The sequence below is a fragment of the Oncorhynchus keta genome, chromosome 19 (genome assembly GCF_023373465.1).
Source record: "Oncorhynchus keta strain PuntledgeMale-10-30-2019 chromosome 19, Oket_V2, whole genome shotgun sequence".
Classification (NCBI taxonomy): domain Eukaryota; kingdom Metazoa; phylum Chordata; class Actinopteri; order Salmoniformes; family Salmonidae; genus Oncorhynchus; species Oncorhynchus keta.
In genome coordinates this window covers 82,861,529-82,880,484 of record NC_068439.1, presented here as the reverse complement: position 1 = coordinate 82,880,484, position 18,956 = coordinate 82,861,529, and the positions used below count along the sequence as shown (strand labels likewise).

General features: G+C 43.7%; 1 protein-coding gene across 2 annotated transcripts in view; it reads left to right on the top strand.

Annotated features, from left to right (window-relative positions):
• Positions 1–2,632: 2,632 nt before the first annotated feature.
• The window catches only part of LOC118377754 (neuronal acetylcholine receptor subunit alpha-2-like), a 70,529-nt gene continuing 54,205 nt past the window's right edge, over positions 2,633–18,956 (top strand). Inside the window, exon 1 of one of the 2 annotated variants that reach the window (XM_052471595.1) lies at positions 2,633–3,583. In XM_052471595.1, the coding sequence (XP_052327555.1) occupies positions 3,517–3,583 (67 nt within the window). In that variant the 5' untranslated portion in view covers positions 2,633–3,516. Of the gene's footprint in view, positions 3,593–18,956 lie in introns of both variants that reach the window. The other variant, XM_052471594.1, reaches the window with a different exon arrangement.

Sequence of the window (18,956 nt, the reverse complement as noted above, 5' to 3'; positions counted from 1 at the left end):
TGTTCTCTCTGCTGCTGCACGGCAAGCAGTATCGGAGCACCAAGTCTAGGACCAAGAGGCTCCTTATTATTAATTAACAGCTACTACCCCCAAGCCATAAGCCTGCTGAACAATTAATCAAATGGCCACCAGACTATTTACATTTACCCCCCCCCTTCTTCTACTCGCTGTTTATTATCTATGCATAATCACTTTACAAATGACCTCGAGTAACCTGTACCCCCGCACATTGCATTTGAACCGGTACTCCCTGTATATTGCCTCGTTATTGTTATAAAGGTAAAAAAATTACATTTTATTTCGGAAATATTTTCTCAACTCTATTTCATGAACTGCATTGTTGGTTAAGGGATTGTAAGCATTTCACTGTAAGGTCTACTACATCTGTTGTATTTGGCACATGTGGCAAATACAATTTGATTTGATTAGTTATTGTATGCAGTGAATTGGTGAGGAAAGGGGCTGTCAGGCCGGAGGGATTGTTGAATGAGTGACTTTGATCCCCATTCCTTGTCAGAGTTCAATCGATAACACCCTCCCGTTGAATGGGTTGGAAAATAGTGTACGTCCCAAATGTCACCCACTACCCTATATAGTACTGCTTTTCAGGCCTACGGAAACGGGTCACAAGTAGTGCACTATATAAACACACACAGCCCCGATCTGAAGTATACAAGACCAATGGGGCTTTATATGGATGTGTTCCATTGGGGTAATGTTGTGGTTCCCAGGGGGTAATGGTGGCTATGGTTCCACTGGGATAATGGTGTGTATGGTTCCCGGGGGTAATGGTGGCTATGGTTCCACTGGGATAATGTTGTCTATGGTTCCACTGGGATAATGATGTGTATGGTTCCACTGGGATAATGATGTGTATGGTTCCACTGGGATAATGATGTGTATGGTTCCACTGGGATAATGTTGGCTATGGTTCCACTGGGATAATGTTGTCTATGGTTCCACTGGGATAATGGTGTGTATGGTTCCAGGGGGTAATGGTGGCTATGGTTCCACTGGGATAATGTTGTCTATGGTTCCACTGGGATAATGATGTGTATGGTTCCACTGGGATAATGTTGGCTATGGTTCCACTGGGATAATGGTGGCTATGGTTCCACTGGGATAATGTTGTCTATGGTTCCACTGGGATAATGATGTGTATGGTTCCACTGGGATAATGATGTGTATGGTTCCACTGGGATAATGATGTGTATGGTTCCACTGGGATAATGTTGGCTATGGTTCCACTGGGATAATGTTGTCTATGGTTCCACTGGGATAATGGTGTGTATGGTTCCAGGGGGTAATGAGGTCTATGGTTCCACTGGGATAATGTTATGTATGTTCCCAGGGGTAATGATATCTATGGTTCCACTGGGATAATGTTGCGTATGGTTCCAGGGGGTAATGCTGTCTATGGTTCCAGTGGGATAATGGTGTGTATGGTTCCCGGGGGCAATGCTGTCTATGGTTCCAGGGAATAATGTTGTATATGATTCCAGGGGATGATGTTGTGTATTGTTCCAAGGGATAATGTTGTATATGGTTCCATGGGATCATGGTGTGTATGGTTCAAGGGGATAATGTTGTGTATGGATCCAGGGGATAATGTGACATTGTGACATGCAGGGGAGGCCAGTGTGTTTGTTACATTGACTCCATCCCTTTAATAGTTTAAAGGGACAACGTGAGAATTCATCTCCTTCCTGTCCTGTTGAAGGGGTTAGAAACACACAGACCTATGCACAGCCCTGTGGCTCTGGTCAAAAGTGGTACACTATATAGGGAATAGCTCTGGTACGCAGCTCTGGTCTGAGGTCAGTCACAGCAGTGATTTGTCTCGGGAGGGGGAATTCTGAAATGATATATCAGTAATTATGAAATGATATATTAGTAATTATGAAATGATATATTAGTAATTATGAAATTATATATTAGTAATTATGAAATTATATATTAGTAATTATGAAATGATAAAGTTCTAGTGTATCCATTAATGTCTATACATTTGATATATTTGTTTTGTTTAATCCAGCTGTGAAAATAAAGTATCTAAGACTAAGTTTACACAATATCTTCTATTAATTCACTTGCTCTGCCCTCTAGATGTCTCTCGCAGTAACAACTAACTCATAGCCATATGCACTTTTCTCAGCTGTGAGTCCACCCCTTTTACTATCAATCAACTAACTTATCCACTACATGTCAGCCCTTTTAAAGTTATTAGGTCTAGACGGGAGTAGACACAGTCCATCCGTGTTTTCCTCCCAGAGGAGCTCATAGTTTGTCAAGGTGAAACAGAAGCATTAAAAAAAAACTGGATTTTTTGTTGTTGTTGTTGTCTAGACTTTACAATATATCATCACAACTGCCTGGCTCACCATGTACAAAAACCTAATTGTCTTCCATTTAAATGTAGACAGTTAGGCGAAATTCTGCAATGAGATTTTAATTGCCTCCGGTTTAATACTATTTACTTGTGCTTTGATTGTAAGCACCTGTTTTATAAAAACGCCATGGTGAGGCTTTATGGAGACAGTCGCATTATAGTCCCTTCTCCCTTACCATATGATATACTAAGTCAGGGAAGGAGAGAGGGACAGAGAGAGAGGAAAAGAGAGAGATGGTCGGGGGGTAGACGCAGTCAATCGGTGCCTCACATTTCCTCCTCCCAGTGGAGCTCGTAGAGTTCATGGTGAAACAGAAAAAAAATCGCTTTTAACTGGAAATGCCAATGGAATTGAACTTCTGGATATGTACACTGTCATATCGATGTGAAAATGGAAGTCCAAATATTTCGCTCTACTTAGAAATGTGTTTAAGTTTAAAAGCCGTGCGTAACTGTTTCCTGGATAATTGTCTCCTTCCATGAGTAAATGAAGCGAGCGTCGTGGTGAGAATATGAGCTATTGGTCTGCTATCAAAGCATTTTTTAAGGTAACCTAATGCCACGTAAAACAGTATCCGGTTATCTTAAAGAAACTTTATAAAATAGGTGTTCATTTAACGAAGCGCATCTTGTATTTCAGCAGCATGAGAAGGACTGCGCTTCTTCTTTTCTTATTTACCTCCTTGCGCATTTGGATACAGCTGCTACACAGAACACGGCGGTGAGGACAGAGACATATCATTTTGGAAACTACACCCTTAAAAAGTGATTTAATCAAGTGTAATATATGTTCGTGTCTAAAAGGGTACAGCACAGCAGGTGAAGTAAACGTCACTCTCTCCCCGCCCATGAAGCGCCTGTATGACATATCTGAAGCGAAGCAGGGCTTCCACTCGGGAAGATGACACAGGAGGAGAGGATCATCTCAAGAATTGACACGGAAGCCGATTTCTCACCACGTCCCCATAGTTTCAAGATAACCTTTCTGGAGAGGATATAATCAAATAAGAACATCAATGTTTTTTTTTTCCCCCGAGAAGAGCAGATAAATGTTTTATATTTTTTAAAGTAGAAAGAAGCTAGAAGCTTTGGCGAGAAGTAGAAAAGATCATTCACCAGGGTGAAATATGGAACGTGGATTATTCAACCACTTGTTCTCAGCGAGGACCGCTATGCTCTGTTGTTTCTTCTTATGTAAGTCAAGTAAGTTCGTTTTTATTATTTATTATTTTTGGCTAAGACTTACCTTGTGACGGTATAATAAAGGCGAGTCTGAAAACAATTTAAGAGAAACAGGAGAATTCATGTCGTCGCTGTTCTCTACTTGAACCAAAGGTGTGAAATCATTGCTTGTATCGAAGCCTATAGCCAGATATTACAGGCACGCCATTGTAAATGTATCAGTTTATTTATCAATCAATTCATTGTCAATATGACCGTTTATTGATGTTACCAAATTGCCTACCTACCACAACCGGTGCTCTCTCTCTCAGGGCAGTTGCTGTAACCACTCCCAACTATTTAGCATTTTCACACCTCCTCCATCATGTCCTGCTGTTTGGAATGTAAACTGACTCGGGCTCTTGTACTTCCAGTAGCCTCATTAAATACCATTAGCACCACATTTCACATGTTTTTTTCCCCCTCATTCATTCAATTGTTTTTTATTTATATCCTTAAAGCCTTTACGGGCTACAGTTTTAATACCTCCACATTACTCTACACGTGGCAGATAGGCTGCTGTGTCTTGTGACCTTCAAAGTGGAGGAGAAGAAGAGCCGTCAGCTGAATTCTTTCAAGAGCAACACCAAGGTGAGAATGCTGTTCATTGATTACAGCCTGGCATTCAACACCGTAGTGGGCCTGCTCACCAACGATGATGAGACAGCCTATAGGGAGAAGGTCAGTGACCTAGAAGTGTGGTGCCATGACAACAGCCTCTCCCTCAACGTCAGCGAGACAAAGGAGCTGATTGTGGACTACAGGAAACGGATGGCCGAGCACAACCCCCATTTGAAATATATCGACAGGGCTGTAGTGGAGCAGGTTGAGAGCTTCAAGTTCTTCAGTGTCCCACACCACTAAGGAATGATCATGGTGTCCACACACACCAACACGGTCGTGAAGAGGACCCGACGACGCCTCTTCTCCCTCAGAAGGCTGAAAAGATGTGTCACGCCCTCAGAGCTTTAAACGTTCTGCAGCTGACCGCAAGGCCAATGCAGAGGGTAGTGCGTATGGCCTAGTACGTCACTGATAAATAGTTAGTCCTGGTAGTTAGTCCTGGTAGTTAGTCCTGGTAGTTAGTCCTGGTAGCTATCTGTCTAACTATTTAACTATCTGCATGGAGTGTTTTCCACTCATCACATACGCTGCTGCTACTGTTTATTATCTATCATGTTGCCTAGTCACTTTACACCTACCTATAGGTTATTTAATTTGACCTTTATTTTACTAGGCAAGTCGGTTAAGAACAAATTCTTATTTTCAATGACGGCCTAGGAACAGTGGGTTAACTGCCTGTTCAGGTGCAGAACGACAGATTTGTACCTTGTCAGCTCGGGGATTCAAACTTGCAACCTTTCGGTTACTAGTCCAACGCTCTAACCACTAGGCTACCCTGCCGCCCCTGAAGGCCCTTATACAGTGCCTTCAGAATGTATTCATAGCCCTTGACTTATTCCACATTGTGTTACAACCTGAATTCTAAATTGATGAAAAAAATGTTTGGTTTTTTTCATCCATCTACACACAATAACCCATAATGACAAACTTAAAACATGTTTTTAAGAAATTTATTTTGAATGAAATGAGAAAATGGCAAGTATCTCATTTGCATAAATATTCAACTTCCTGAGTCAATTCATGTTAGTATCAACTTAGGCAGATATTACAGCTGTGAGTCTTTCTGGGTAAGTCTCTAAGAGCTGTGAGTCTTTCTGGGTAAGTCTCTAAGAGCTGTGAGTCTTTCTGGGTCAGTCTCTAAGAGCTGTGAGTCTTTCTGGGTAAGTCTCTAAGAGCTGTGAGTCTTTCTGGGTCAGTCTCTAAGAGCTGTGAGTCTTTCTGGGTAAGTCTCTAAGAGCTGTGAGTCTTTCTGGGTCAGTCTCTAAGAGCTGTGAGTCTTTCTGGGTAAGTCTCTAAGAGCTGTGAGTCTTTCTGGGTCAGTCTCTAAGAGCTATGAGTCTTTCTGGGTAAGTATCTAAGAGCTGTGAGTCTTTCTGGGTAAGTCTCTAAGAGCTGTGAGTCTTTCTGGGTAAGTCTCTGAGAGCTGTGAGTCTTTCTGGGTAAGTCTCTAAGAGCTGTGAGTCTTTCTGGGTAAGTCTCTAAGAGCTGTGAGTCTTTCTGGGTAAGTCTCTAAGAGCTGTGAGTCTTTCTGGGCCAGTCTCTAAGAGCTGTGAGTCTTTCTGGGTAAGTCTCTAAGAGCTGTGAGTCTTTCTGGGTAAGTCTCTAAGAGCTGTGAGTCTTTCTGGGTAAGTCTCTAAGAGCTGTGAGTCTTTCTGGGTAAGTCTCTAAGAGCTGTGAGTCTTTCTGGGTCAGTCTCTAAGAGCTGTGAGTCTTTCTGGGTAAGTCTCTAAGAGCTGTGAGTCTTTCTGGGCCAGTCTCTAAGAGCTGTGAGTCTTTCTGGGTAAGTATCTAAGATCTGTGAGTCTTTCTGGGTAAGTCTCTAAGAGATGTGAGTCTTTCTGGGTAAGTCTCTGAGAGCTGTGAGTCTTTCTGGGTAAGTCTCTAAGAGCTGTGAGTCTTTCTGGGTAAGTCTCTAAGAGCTGTGAGTCTTTCTGGGTAAGTCTCTAAGAGCTGTGAGTATTTCTGGGTAAGTCTCTAAGAGCTGTGAGTCTTTCTGGGTAAGTCTCTAAGAGCTATGAGTCGTTCTGGGTCAGTCTCTAAGAGCTGTGAGTCTTTCTGGGTAAGTCTCTAAGAGCTATGAGTCTTTCTGGGTAAGTCCCTAAGAGCTATGAGTCTTTCTGGGTCAGTCTCTAAGAGCTGTGAGTATTTCTGGGTAAGTCTCTAAGAGCTGTGAGTCTTTCTGGGTAAGTCTCTAAGAGCTATGAGTCGTTCTGGGTCAGTCTCTAAGAGCTGTGAGTCTTTCTGGGTAAGTCTCTAAGAGCTATGAGTCTTTCTGGGTAAGTCTCTAAGAGCTATGAGTCTTTCTGGGTCAGTCTCTAAGAGCTGTGAGTATTTCTGGGTAAGTCTCTAAGAGCTTTGCACACCTGGATTGTACAATATTTGGCCATTATTTTATTTTTTTATTCTTCAAGCTCTGTCTAATTGGTTGTTGATCATTGCTACAAACAGCCATTTTCAGGTCTTGCCATAGATTTTCAAGCTGATGTAAATCAACACAGTAACTTGGCCACTCAGGAACATTCAATGTCATCTTGGTAGTCAACTTCAGTGTAGATTTGGCCTTGTGTTTTAGGTCATTGTCCTGCTGAAAGGTGAATCCCAGTGTCTGGTGGAAAGCAGACTGAACCAGGTTTTCATCTAGGATTTTGACTGTGCTTTGCTCTATTCCGTTTCAGTTTATCCTTAAAAGCTCCCTAGTCCTTGCTGATGACAAGCATACCTATAACATGATGCAGCCACCACCATTGGAGAGTTGTACAATGTGTTGCATTGGATTTGCCCCAAAACATAATGCTCTCTATTCAGGATATACAGTTAATTTCTTTGCCACATGTTTAGCAGTTCTACTTTAGTTCCTTATTGCAAACAGGAAGCATGTTAAAAAAATATATATTTACAGGCTTCCGTCTTTTCACTCTGTCAATAAGGTTAGTATTGTGGAGTAACTACAATGTTGTCGATCCATCCTCAGTTTTTTCTTATCACAGCCATTAAACTCTGTAACTGTTTTGGCCTTTATGGTGAATTCCCTGCGCTGTTACACCTTCCTTTCCAGCGACTGAAGAAGGACGCCTGTATGTTTGTAGTCACTGGGTGTATTGATATCGATTAATAACTTCATCATGTTCAAAGGGATATTCAATGTCAGTTTTTTTTTGTGCCCTCTACTAATAGGTAGATGGGTATTGGAGGCATTGGGAAAACCTCCCTTATCGTTGTGGTTGAATCTGCGTTTGATATTCACGGCTCGTCGGAGGGACCTTACAGATAATTGTAATGTGTTGGGGTACAGAGATGAGGTAGTCATTCAAAAGATCATGTTAAACATTATTATTACACACAGAGTCCATGCAACGTATTACGTGAAATTGTTAGTTTGCTATAACAAAAGGGGTTGAATACATATTGAAAACATAATTCCACTTGTACATTATGTAATAATAATAATAATAATAATATATGCCATTTAGCAGACGCTTTTATCCAAAGCGACTTACAGTCATGTGTGCATACATTCTACGTATGGGTGGTCCCGGGATCGAACCCACTACCCTGGCGTTACAAGCGCCATGCTCTACCAACTGAGCTACAGGACCACCACCATTATGTGGTATTATGTGTAGGCCAGTTAGTCCATTTTAAATTCAAGCTATAACACAACAAAATGTGGAAAAAGTCAAGGAGTATGAATACTGTCTGAAGGCCCTGTACATACCTACACTCAAAGTTCCGCATTCTGAAGAAACATGAGAATATGGTCTATGTATCTACCTCAATTACCTCATGCTGCTGCACATTACCTCAGTACTGGTATCATGTGTACATAGCCAAGTTATTACCTCTGTACTGGTACCATGTGTACATAGTCTAGTTATTACCTCAGCACTGATACCCCGTGTGTATATAGCCTAGTTATTACCTCAGTACTGGTACCATGTGTACATAGCCTAGTTATTACCTCAGTACTGGTACCATGTGTACATAGCCTAGTTATTACCTCAGTACTGGTACCATGTGTACATAGCCTAGTTATTACCTCAGTACTGGTACCATGTGTACATAGCCTAGTTATTACCTCAGTACTGGTACCATGTGTATATAGTCTAGTTATTACCTCAGTACATAGCCAAGTTATTACCTCAGTACTGGTACCATGTGTACATAGCCTGGTTATTACCTCAGTACTGGTACCATGTGTACATAGCCTAGTTATTACCTCAGTACTGGTACCATGTGTATATAGTCTAGTTATTACCTCAGTACTGGTACCATGTGTACATAGCCAAGTTATTACCTCAGTCCTGGTACCATGTGTACATAGCCTGGTTATTACCTCAGTACTGGTACCATGTGTACATAGCCAAGTTATTACCTCAGTACTGGTACCATGTACATAGCCTAGTTATTACCTCAGTACTGGTACCATGTGTACATAGTCTAGTTATTACCTCAGTACTGGTACCATGTGTACATAGCCTAGTTATTACCTCAGTACTGGTACCATGTGTACATAGCCTAGTTATTACCTCAGTACTGGTACCATGTGTACATAGCCTAGTTATTACCTCAGTACTGGTACCATGTGTACATAGCCTAGTTATTACCTCAGTACTGGTACCATGTGTACATAGCCTAGTTATTACCTCAGTACTGGTACCATGTGTATATACCATGTGAACATAGCCTAGTTATTACCTCAGTACTGGTACCATGTGTACATAGCCTAGTTATTACCTCAGTACTGGTACCATGTGTATATAGCCTAGTTTTTACCTCAGTACTGGTACCATGTGAACATAGCCATGTGTACATTATTACCTCAGTACTGGTACCATGTGTACATAGCCTAGTTATTACCTCAGTACTGGTACCATGTGTACATAGCCTAGTTATTACCTCAGTACTGGTACCATGTGTACATAGCCTAGTTATTACCTCAGTACTGGTACCATGTGTACATAGTCTAGTTATTACCTCAGTACTGGTACCATGTGTACATAGCCTAGTTATTACCTCAGTACTGGTACCATGTGTACATAGCCTAGTTATTACATACTGGTCCAGTGTATATAGCCTAGTTATTACCTCAGTACTGGTACCATGTGTACATAGCCTAGTTATTACCTCAGTACTGGTACCATGTGTACATAGACAAGTTATTACCTCAGTACTGGTACCATGTGTACATAGCCAAGTTATTACCTCAGTACTGGTACCATGTGTACATAGACTAGTTATTACCTCAGTACTGGTACCATGTGTATATAGCCTAGTTATTACCTCAGTACTGGTACCATGTGTACATACCAGTTATTACCTCAGTACTGGTACCATGTGTACATAGCCTAGTTATTATCAGTACTGGTACCATGTGTACCTCAGTACTGGTACCATGTGTACATAGTCTAGTTATTACCTCAGTACTGGTACCATGTGTACATAGCCTAGTTATTACCTCAGTACTGGTACCATGTGTACATAGTCTAGTTATTACCTCAGTACTGGTACCATGTGTACATAGCCTAGTTATTACCTCAGTACTGGTACCATGTGTATATAGCCTAGTTATTACCTCAGTACTGGTACCATGTGTACATAGTCTAGTTATTACCTCAGTACTGGTACCATGTGTACATAGCCTAGTTATTACCTCAGTACTGGTACCATGTGTACATAGCCTAGTTATTACCTCAGTACTGGTACCATGTGTATATAGCCTAGTTATTACCTCAGTACTGGTACCATGTGTACATAGCCTAGTTATTACCTCAGTACTGGTACCATGTGTACATAGCCTAGTTATTACCTCAGTACTGGTACCATGTGTACATAGCCTAGTTATTACCTCAGTACTGGTACCATGTGTACATAGCCTAGTTATTACCTCAGTACTGGTACCATGTGTACATAGTCTAGTTATTACCTCAGTACTGGTACCATGTGTACATAGCCTAGTTATTACCTCAGTACTGGTACCATGTGTACATAGCCTAGTTATTACCTCAGTACTGGTACCATGTGTATATAGCCTAGTTATTACCTCAGTACTGGTACCATGTGAACATAGCCTAGTTATTACCTCAGTACTGGTACCATGTGTACATAGCCAAGTTATTACCTCAGTACTGGTACCATGTGTACATAGCCTAGTTATTACCTCAGTACTGGTACCATGTGTACATAGCCTAGTTATTACCTCAGTACTGGTACCATGTGTACATAGCCTAGTTATTACCTCAGTACTGGTACCATGTGTACATGGCCTAGTTATTACCTCAGTACTGGTACCATGTGTACATAGCCTAGTTATTACCTCAGTACTGGTACCATGTGTACATAGTCTAGTTATTACCTCAGTACTGGTACCATGTGTACATAGCCTAGTTATTACCTCAGTACTGGTACCATGTGTATATAGTCTAGTTATTACCTCAGTACTGGTACCATGTGTACATAGCCTAGTTATTACCTCAGTACTGGTACCATGTGTACATAGCCTAGTTATTACCTCAGTACTGGTACCATGTGTACATAGCCTAGTTATTACCTCAGTACTGGTACCATGTGTACATAGCCTAGTTATTACCTCAGTACTGGTACCATGTGTACATAGCCTAGTTATTACCTCAGTACTGGTACCATGTGTACATAGCCTAGTTATTACCTCAGTACTGGTACCATGTGTACATAGCCTAGTTATTACCTCAGTACTGGTACCATGTGTACATAGTTATTACCTCAGTACTGGTACCATGTGTACATAGCCTAGTTATTACCTCAGTACTGGTACCATGTGTATATAGCCTAGTTATTACCTCAGTACTGGTACCATGTGTACATAGCCTAGTTATTACCTCAGTACTGGTACCATGTGTACATGTTATTACCTCAGTACTGGTACCATGTACATAGTACCATGTGAACATAGCAAGTTATTACCTCAGTACTGGTACCATGTGTACATAGCCTAGTTATTACCTCAGTACTGGTACCATGTGTACATAGCCTAGTTATTACCTCAGTACTGGTACCATGTGTACATAGCCAAGTTATTACCTCAGTACTGGTACCATGTGTACATAGCCTAGTTATTACCTCAGTACTGGTACCATGTGTACATAGCCTGTTATTACCTCAGTACTGGTACCATGTGTACTAGTTATTACCTCAGTACTGGTACCATGTGTTATTACATAGTACCATGTGAACCTAGTTATTACCTCAGTACTGGTACCATGTGTACATAGCCAAGTTATTACCTCAGTACTGGTACCATGTGTACATAGCCTAGTTATTACCTCAGTACTGGTACCATGTGTACATAGTCAAGTTATTACCTCAGTACTGGTACCATGTGTACATAGTCATGTTATTACCTCAGTACTGGTACCATGTGTACAGTTATTACCTCAGTACTGGTACCATGTGTACATAGCCTAGTTATTACCTCAGTACTGGTACCATGTGTACATAGCCTAGTTATTACCTCAGTACTGGTACCATGTGTACATAGCCTAGTTATTACCTCAGTACTGGTACCATGTGTACATAGCCTAGTTATTACCTCAGTACTGGTACCATGTGTACATAGCCTAGTTATTACCTCAGTACTGGTACCATGTTATTACCTCAGTACTGGTACCATGTGTACATAGCCTAGTTATTACCTCAGTACTGGTACCATGTGTACATAGCCTAGTTATTACCTCAGTACTGGTACCATGTGTACATAGCCTAGTTATTACCTCAGTACTGGTACCATGTGTACATAGCCTCAGTACTTATTACCTCAGTACTGGTACCATGTGTACATAGCCTAGTTATTACCTCAGTACTGGTACCATGTGTACATAGCCTAGTTATTACCTCAGTACTGGTACCATGTGTATATAGCCTAGTTATTACCTCAGTACTGGTACCATGTTATTACCTCAGTACTGGTACCATGTGTATATACCATGTGAACATAGCCTAGTTATTACCTCAGTACTGGTACCATGTGTACATAGCCTAGTTATTACCTCAGTACTGGTACCATGTGTACATAGCCTAGTTATTACCTCAGTACTGGTACCATGTGTACATAGCCTAGTTATTACCTCAGTACTGGTACCATGTGTACATAGCCTAGTTATTACCTCAGTACTGGTACCATGTGTACATAGCCTAGTTATTACCTCAGTACTGGTACCATGTGTACATAGCCTAGTTATTACCTCAGTACTGGTACCATGTGTATATAGCCTAGTTATTACCTCAGTACTGGTACCATGTGTACATAGCCTAGTTATTATCAGTACTGGTACATAGCCTAGTTATTACCTCAGTACTGGTACCATGTGTACATAGCTGGTACCATGTGTTATTACCTCAGTACTGGTACCATGTGTACATAGCCTAGTTATTACCTCAGTACTGGTACCATGTGTACATAGCCTAGTTATTACCTCAGTACAGTACTGGTACCATGTGTACATAGCCTAGTTATTACCTCAGTACTGGTACCATGTGTACATAGCCTAGTTATTACCTCAGTACTGGTACCATGTGTAGTCTAGTTATTACCTCATACTGGTACCATGTGTACATACCATCTGAACATAGCCTAGTTATTACCTCGGGCCGTAAGAAAGCATTTCACTCCCGAGTGGCGCATTGATCTAAGGCACTGCATCGTAGTACTAGCTGTGCCACTAGATATACTGGTTCGTGTCCAGGCTCTGTCGCAGCCGGCCGCGACCGGGAGGCCTATGGGGTGGTGCACAATTGGCCCAGCGTCGTCCGAGTTAGGGGAAGGTTTGCCCGGCAGGGATGTTTCTGTCCCATCACGCACTAGCGACTCCTGTGGCGAGCTGGGCACAATGCACGCTGACACGGTCACCAGGTGTACGGTGTTTCCTCCGACTCATTGGTGCAGCTGTCTTCCAGGATGGATGGGCATTGTGTCAAAAAGCAGTGCGGCTGGGCTGGGTTGTGTTTCGGGAGACCCACGGCTCTCGACCTTTGCCTCTCCCGAGTCCGTACTGGAGTTGCAGCGACGAGACAAGACTGTAACTACCAATTGGATTCCCCCGAAAACTGGGGAGAAAAAAAGGGTAAAAATAAAACACATAATAGAATTAAAAGAAAGCATTTCACTGTTAGTCTACACCTGTTGTTTTACGAAGCACGTGACAAATAAAATGTGATTACATTTGAAGAGCATATTTTGCCGGAGAAGTTGCTGACTCGTTCAGGCAGGGAGGCACTCTGGGGTACTTTCTGAAAAATCACACATGAACTGTCCGGCCCCTAGGTACTACACACCTCTAACTGTCCGGCCCCTGGTACTACACACCTCTAACTGTCTGGCCCCTGGTACTACACACCTTGAACTGTCTGGCCCCTGGTACTACACACCTCTAACTGTCTGGCCCCTGGTACTACACACCTTGAACTGTCTGGCCCCTGGTACTACACACCTTGAACTGTCTGGCCCCTGGTACTACACACCTTGAACTGTCTGGCCCCTGGTACTACACACCTCTAACTGTCTGGCCCCTGGTACTACACACCTTGAACTGTCTGGCCCCTGGTACTACACACCTTGAACTGTCTGGCCCCTGGTACTACACACCTTGAACTGTCTGGCCCCTGGTACTACACACCTTGAACTGTCTGGCCCCTGGTACTACACACCTTGAACTGTCTGGCCCCTGGTACTACACACCTCTAACTGTCTGGCCCCTGGTACTACACACCTCTGAACTGTCTGGCCCCTGGTACTACACACCTTGAACTGTCTGGCCCCTGGTACTACACACCTCTAACTGTCTGGCCCCTGGTACTACACACCTCTAACTGTCTGGCCCCTGGTACTACACACCTTGAACTGTCTGGCCCCTGGTACTACACACCTTGAACTGTCTGGCCCCTGGTACTACACACCTCTAACTGTCTGGCCCCTGGTACTACACACCTTGAACTGTCTGGCCCCTGGTACTACACACCTCTAACTGTCTGGCCCCTGGTACTACACACCTCTAACTGTCTGGCCCCTGGTACTACACACCTTGAACTGTCTGGCCCCTGGTACTACACACCTTGAACTGTCTGGCCCCTGGTACTACACACCTCTAACTGTCTGGCCCCTGGTACTACACACCTTGAACTGTCTGGCCCCTGGTACTACACACCTTGAACTGTCTGGCCCCTGGTACTACACACCTTGAACTGTCTGGCCCCTGGTACTACACACCTTGAACTGTCTGGCCCCTGGTACTACACACCTTGAACTGTCTGGCCCCTGGTACTACACACCTTGAACTGTCTGGCCCCTGGTACTACACACCTTGAACTGTCTGGCCCCTGGTACTACACACCTCTAACTGTCTGGCCCCTGGTACTACACACCTTGAACTGTCTGGCCCCTGGTACTACACACCTCTAACTGTCTGGCCCCTGGTACTACACACCTCTAACTGTCTGGCCCCTGGTACTACACACCTCTAACTGTCTGGCCCCTGGTACTACACACCTCTAACTGTCCGGCCCCTGGTACTACACAACTTACCAAGCTATTTGGGCAGTGTCCAAGATCCCAAAAGATCCAAGCCTGAGGAGGAATGGAGGTGTCATCTCTTCTCCTCTCTGGTCTCCATTGACAGGTGTCACTTTGATCTCCAGCGCTCGAGGGCTTTTTGTCAACCCGGTGCATCTTGTCTCCGCTAGTCTCTGCCTCGTGCTGGTCCTACTCCAGACCGGACGGACACACGCGCAATCACAGCGGAGCTTCAGGTGTGCACGGAATTAAAGTGTGATGTGATGCAATGTGATTCACCAGAATCAGACCATTACTACTGCTACTACACCTTCATTATAGTAGACCAGCGATCATCAACTATCACTTCCAGTACCCCATTATAGTAGACCAGCGATCATCAACTATCACTTCCAGTACTCCATTATAGTAGACCAGCGATCATCAACTATCACTTCCAGTACTCCATTATAGTAGACCAGCGATCATCAACTATCACTTCCAGTACTCCATTATAGTAGACCAGCGATCATCAACTATCACTTCCAGTACTCCATTATAGTAGACCAGCGATCATCAACTATCACTTCCAGTACTCCATTATAGTAGACCAGGGATCATCAACTATCACTTCCAGTACTCCATTATAGTAGACCAGCGATCATCAACTATCACTTCCAGTACTCCATTATAGTAGACCAGGGATCATCAACTATCACTTCCAGTACTCCATTATAGTAGACCAGCGATCATCAACTATCACTTCCAGTACTCCATTATAGTAGACCAGGGATCATCAATTATCACTTCCAGTACCCCATTATAGTAGACCAGGGATCATCAATTATTTTTTTATTTTTTTATTTTACCTTTATTTAACCAGGCAAGTCAGTTAAGAACACATTCTTATTTTCAATGACGGCCTGGGAGCAGTGGGTTAACTGCCTGTTCAGGGGCAGAACGACAGATTTGTACCTTGCAACTCGCAACCTTCTGGTTACTAGTCCAACGCTCTAACCACTAGGCTACGCTGCCACCCCTTATCACTTCCAGTACCCCATTATAGTAGACCAGGGATCGTCAACTAAGACTGCTGAACAGTTAATCAAGTGGTTACCCTGACAATTAACATTGACCCCCTTTTAATTATTTATTTATCTTGTTTTGCACTGACTCTTTATGCACACTGACTGGACTCTACCCATAGTAGACCAGGGATCATCTACCCAGTACTCCATTATAGTAGACAGGGATCATCTATTTTTATTTTTTTTATTTGACCTGGACTCTACCCAAGTCACTGACTGGACTCTACCCACACTGACTGGACTCTACCCACACTGACTGGACTCTACCCACACTGACTGGACTCTACCCACACTGACTGGACTCTACCCACACTGACTGGACTCTCCACTGACTGGACTCTACCAGTTAATCACTGACTGGACTCTACCCCACACTGACTGGACTCTACCCACACTGACTGGACTCTACCCACACTGACTGGACTCTACCCACACTGACTGGACTCTACCCACACACTGACTGGACTCTATCCACACACTGACTGGACTCTACCCACTGACTGGACTCTACCCACACTGACTGGACTCTACCCACACTGACTGGACTCTACCCACACTGACTGTACTCTACCCACACTGACTGACTGGACTCTATCCACACACTGACTGGACTCTACCCACACTGACTGACTGGACTCTATCCACACACTGACTGGACTCTACCCATACACTGACTGACTGGACTCTACCCACACTGACTGGACTCTACCCACACTGACTGGACTCTACCCACACTGACTGGACTCTACCCACACACTGACTGGATTCTACCCACACACTGACTGGACTCTACCAACACACTGACTGGACTCTATCCACACACTGACTGGACTCTACCCACACTGACTGACTGGACTCTATCCACACACTGACTGGACTCTACCCACACTGACTGACTGGACTCTACCCACACTGACTGGACTCTATCCACACACTGACTGGACTCTACCCACACTGACTGACTGGACTCTACCCACACTGACTGGACTCTATCCACACACTGACTGGACTCTACCCACACACTGACTGACTGGACTCTATCCACACACTGACTGGACTCTACCCACACACTGACTGGACTCTATCCACACACTGACTGGACTCTACCCACACTGACTGACTAGACTCTATCCACACACTGACTGGACTCTATCCACACACTGACTGGACTCTACCCACACTGACTGACTGGACTCTACCCACACTGACTGGACTCTATCCACACACTGACTGGACTCTACCCACACTGACTGACTGGACTCTATCCACACACTGACTGGACTCTACCCACACACTGACTGACTGGACTCTATCCACACACTGACTGGACTCTACCCACACACTGACTGGACTCTATCCACACACTGACTGGACTCTACCCACACTGACTGACTGGACTCTACCCACACTGACTGGACTCTATCCACACACTGACTGGACTCTACCAACACACTGACTGGACTCTATCCACACACTGACTGGACTCTACCCACACTGACTGACTAGACTCTATCCACACACTGACTGGACTCTACCCACACACTGACTGGTGTTATGCCATAAGGCCATGTCAGTTCAGGAAGATATTCGTTCATATTCACTGAATTCACATTGAGTTGAATAGAGAACATTACATGGTTTATGTTTTAGAGTCTGTGTCATCCTGAATGACAGCTTGCTGGCAGCTTAGTGTATGAGGTTGGCCCCACAACCCCTTCTGACTGAGACGGATGGATTAACTCATAGCTCTGACACAAATGGAACCCTATTCCCTATATAGTGCACTACTTTAGACCAGAGCCCTATTCCCTATGTAGTGCACTACTTTAGACCAGAGCCCTATTCCCTACATAGTGCACTACTTTAGACCAGATCCCTATTCCCTATATAGTGCACTACTTTAGACCAGAGCCCTATTCCCTATGTAGTGCACTACTTTAGACCAGAGCCCTATTCCCTACATAGTGCACTACTTTAGACCAGATCCCTATTCCCTATATAGTGCACTACTTTAGACCAGAGCCCTATTCCCTATATAGTGCACTACTTTAGACCAGAGCCCTATTCCCTATATAGTGCACTACTTTAGACCAGAGCCCTGTTCCCTATATAGTGCACTACTTTAGACCAGAGCCCTATTCCCTATATAGTGCACTACTTTAGACCAGGGCCCTATTCCCTATATAGTGCACTACTTTAGACCAGAGCCCTATTCCCTATATAGTGCACTACTTTAGACCAGAGCCCTGTGGATAATAGCTCTATACTGGGAATAAGGTGCCATTGGGGAGGAGGTCAATATATGTGTAATTGAATGATTAGGTACACACACACACACACACACACACACACACACACACACACACACACAGAGAGAGAGAGAGAGAGAGAGAGAGAGAGAGAGAGAGAGAGAGAGAGAGAGAGAGAGAGAGAGAGAGAGAGAGAGAGAGAGAGAGAGAGAGAGAGAGAGAGAGAGAGAGAGAGAGAGAGAGAGAGAGATATCCATCCATCCATTTGGTAAAACAAAAATGTCAATCAGAGGGTGTGTTCGAGTGGTAATCCTAACTAAGCCGGCTGTAGACGGAACTCGGGGAGTTGCATCTTGCAATAGCCAAAAGTAGGACCCTGTAGTGGTTTTCCAACAGAAAGGCTCTGATCATAACTCACAGCAAAGTCGCTTCCTGTTTCAGTCACTACTTTGGCCACGTTTGTGTGGGTCAAACAAAAACACCCTAACGATTGGTTGATACATAGTTCCTCCCACAATGCAGCAGAGGACGGCATGGTACAGTGGGTGAGTATCTACTGCAGAGAGACCTGAAGGAGACTTCATCAACACCTGCATGACCTTTTGATCACTTTATTCTTTTTAAAGTTCATGCAATCGACAAGTAGTCGCAAGTCGGACAATTTCTATACCCATAATGCAACAACGATGGTCTCCGACTTGACAAAAGTGATCAACTCAAACGCGCCCAGTGACTAGGCAATCAGGCTATATCATAATAAACAGAGTAGCAACAGCATCTGCAAAGTGTGTCTATGTGTAACGACTTCACGAAGTCAGTTCCTCTCCTTGTTCGGGCAGTGTTCGACGTCACCGGTCTTCTAGCCA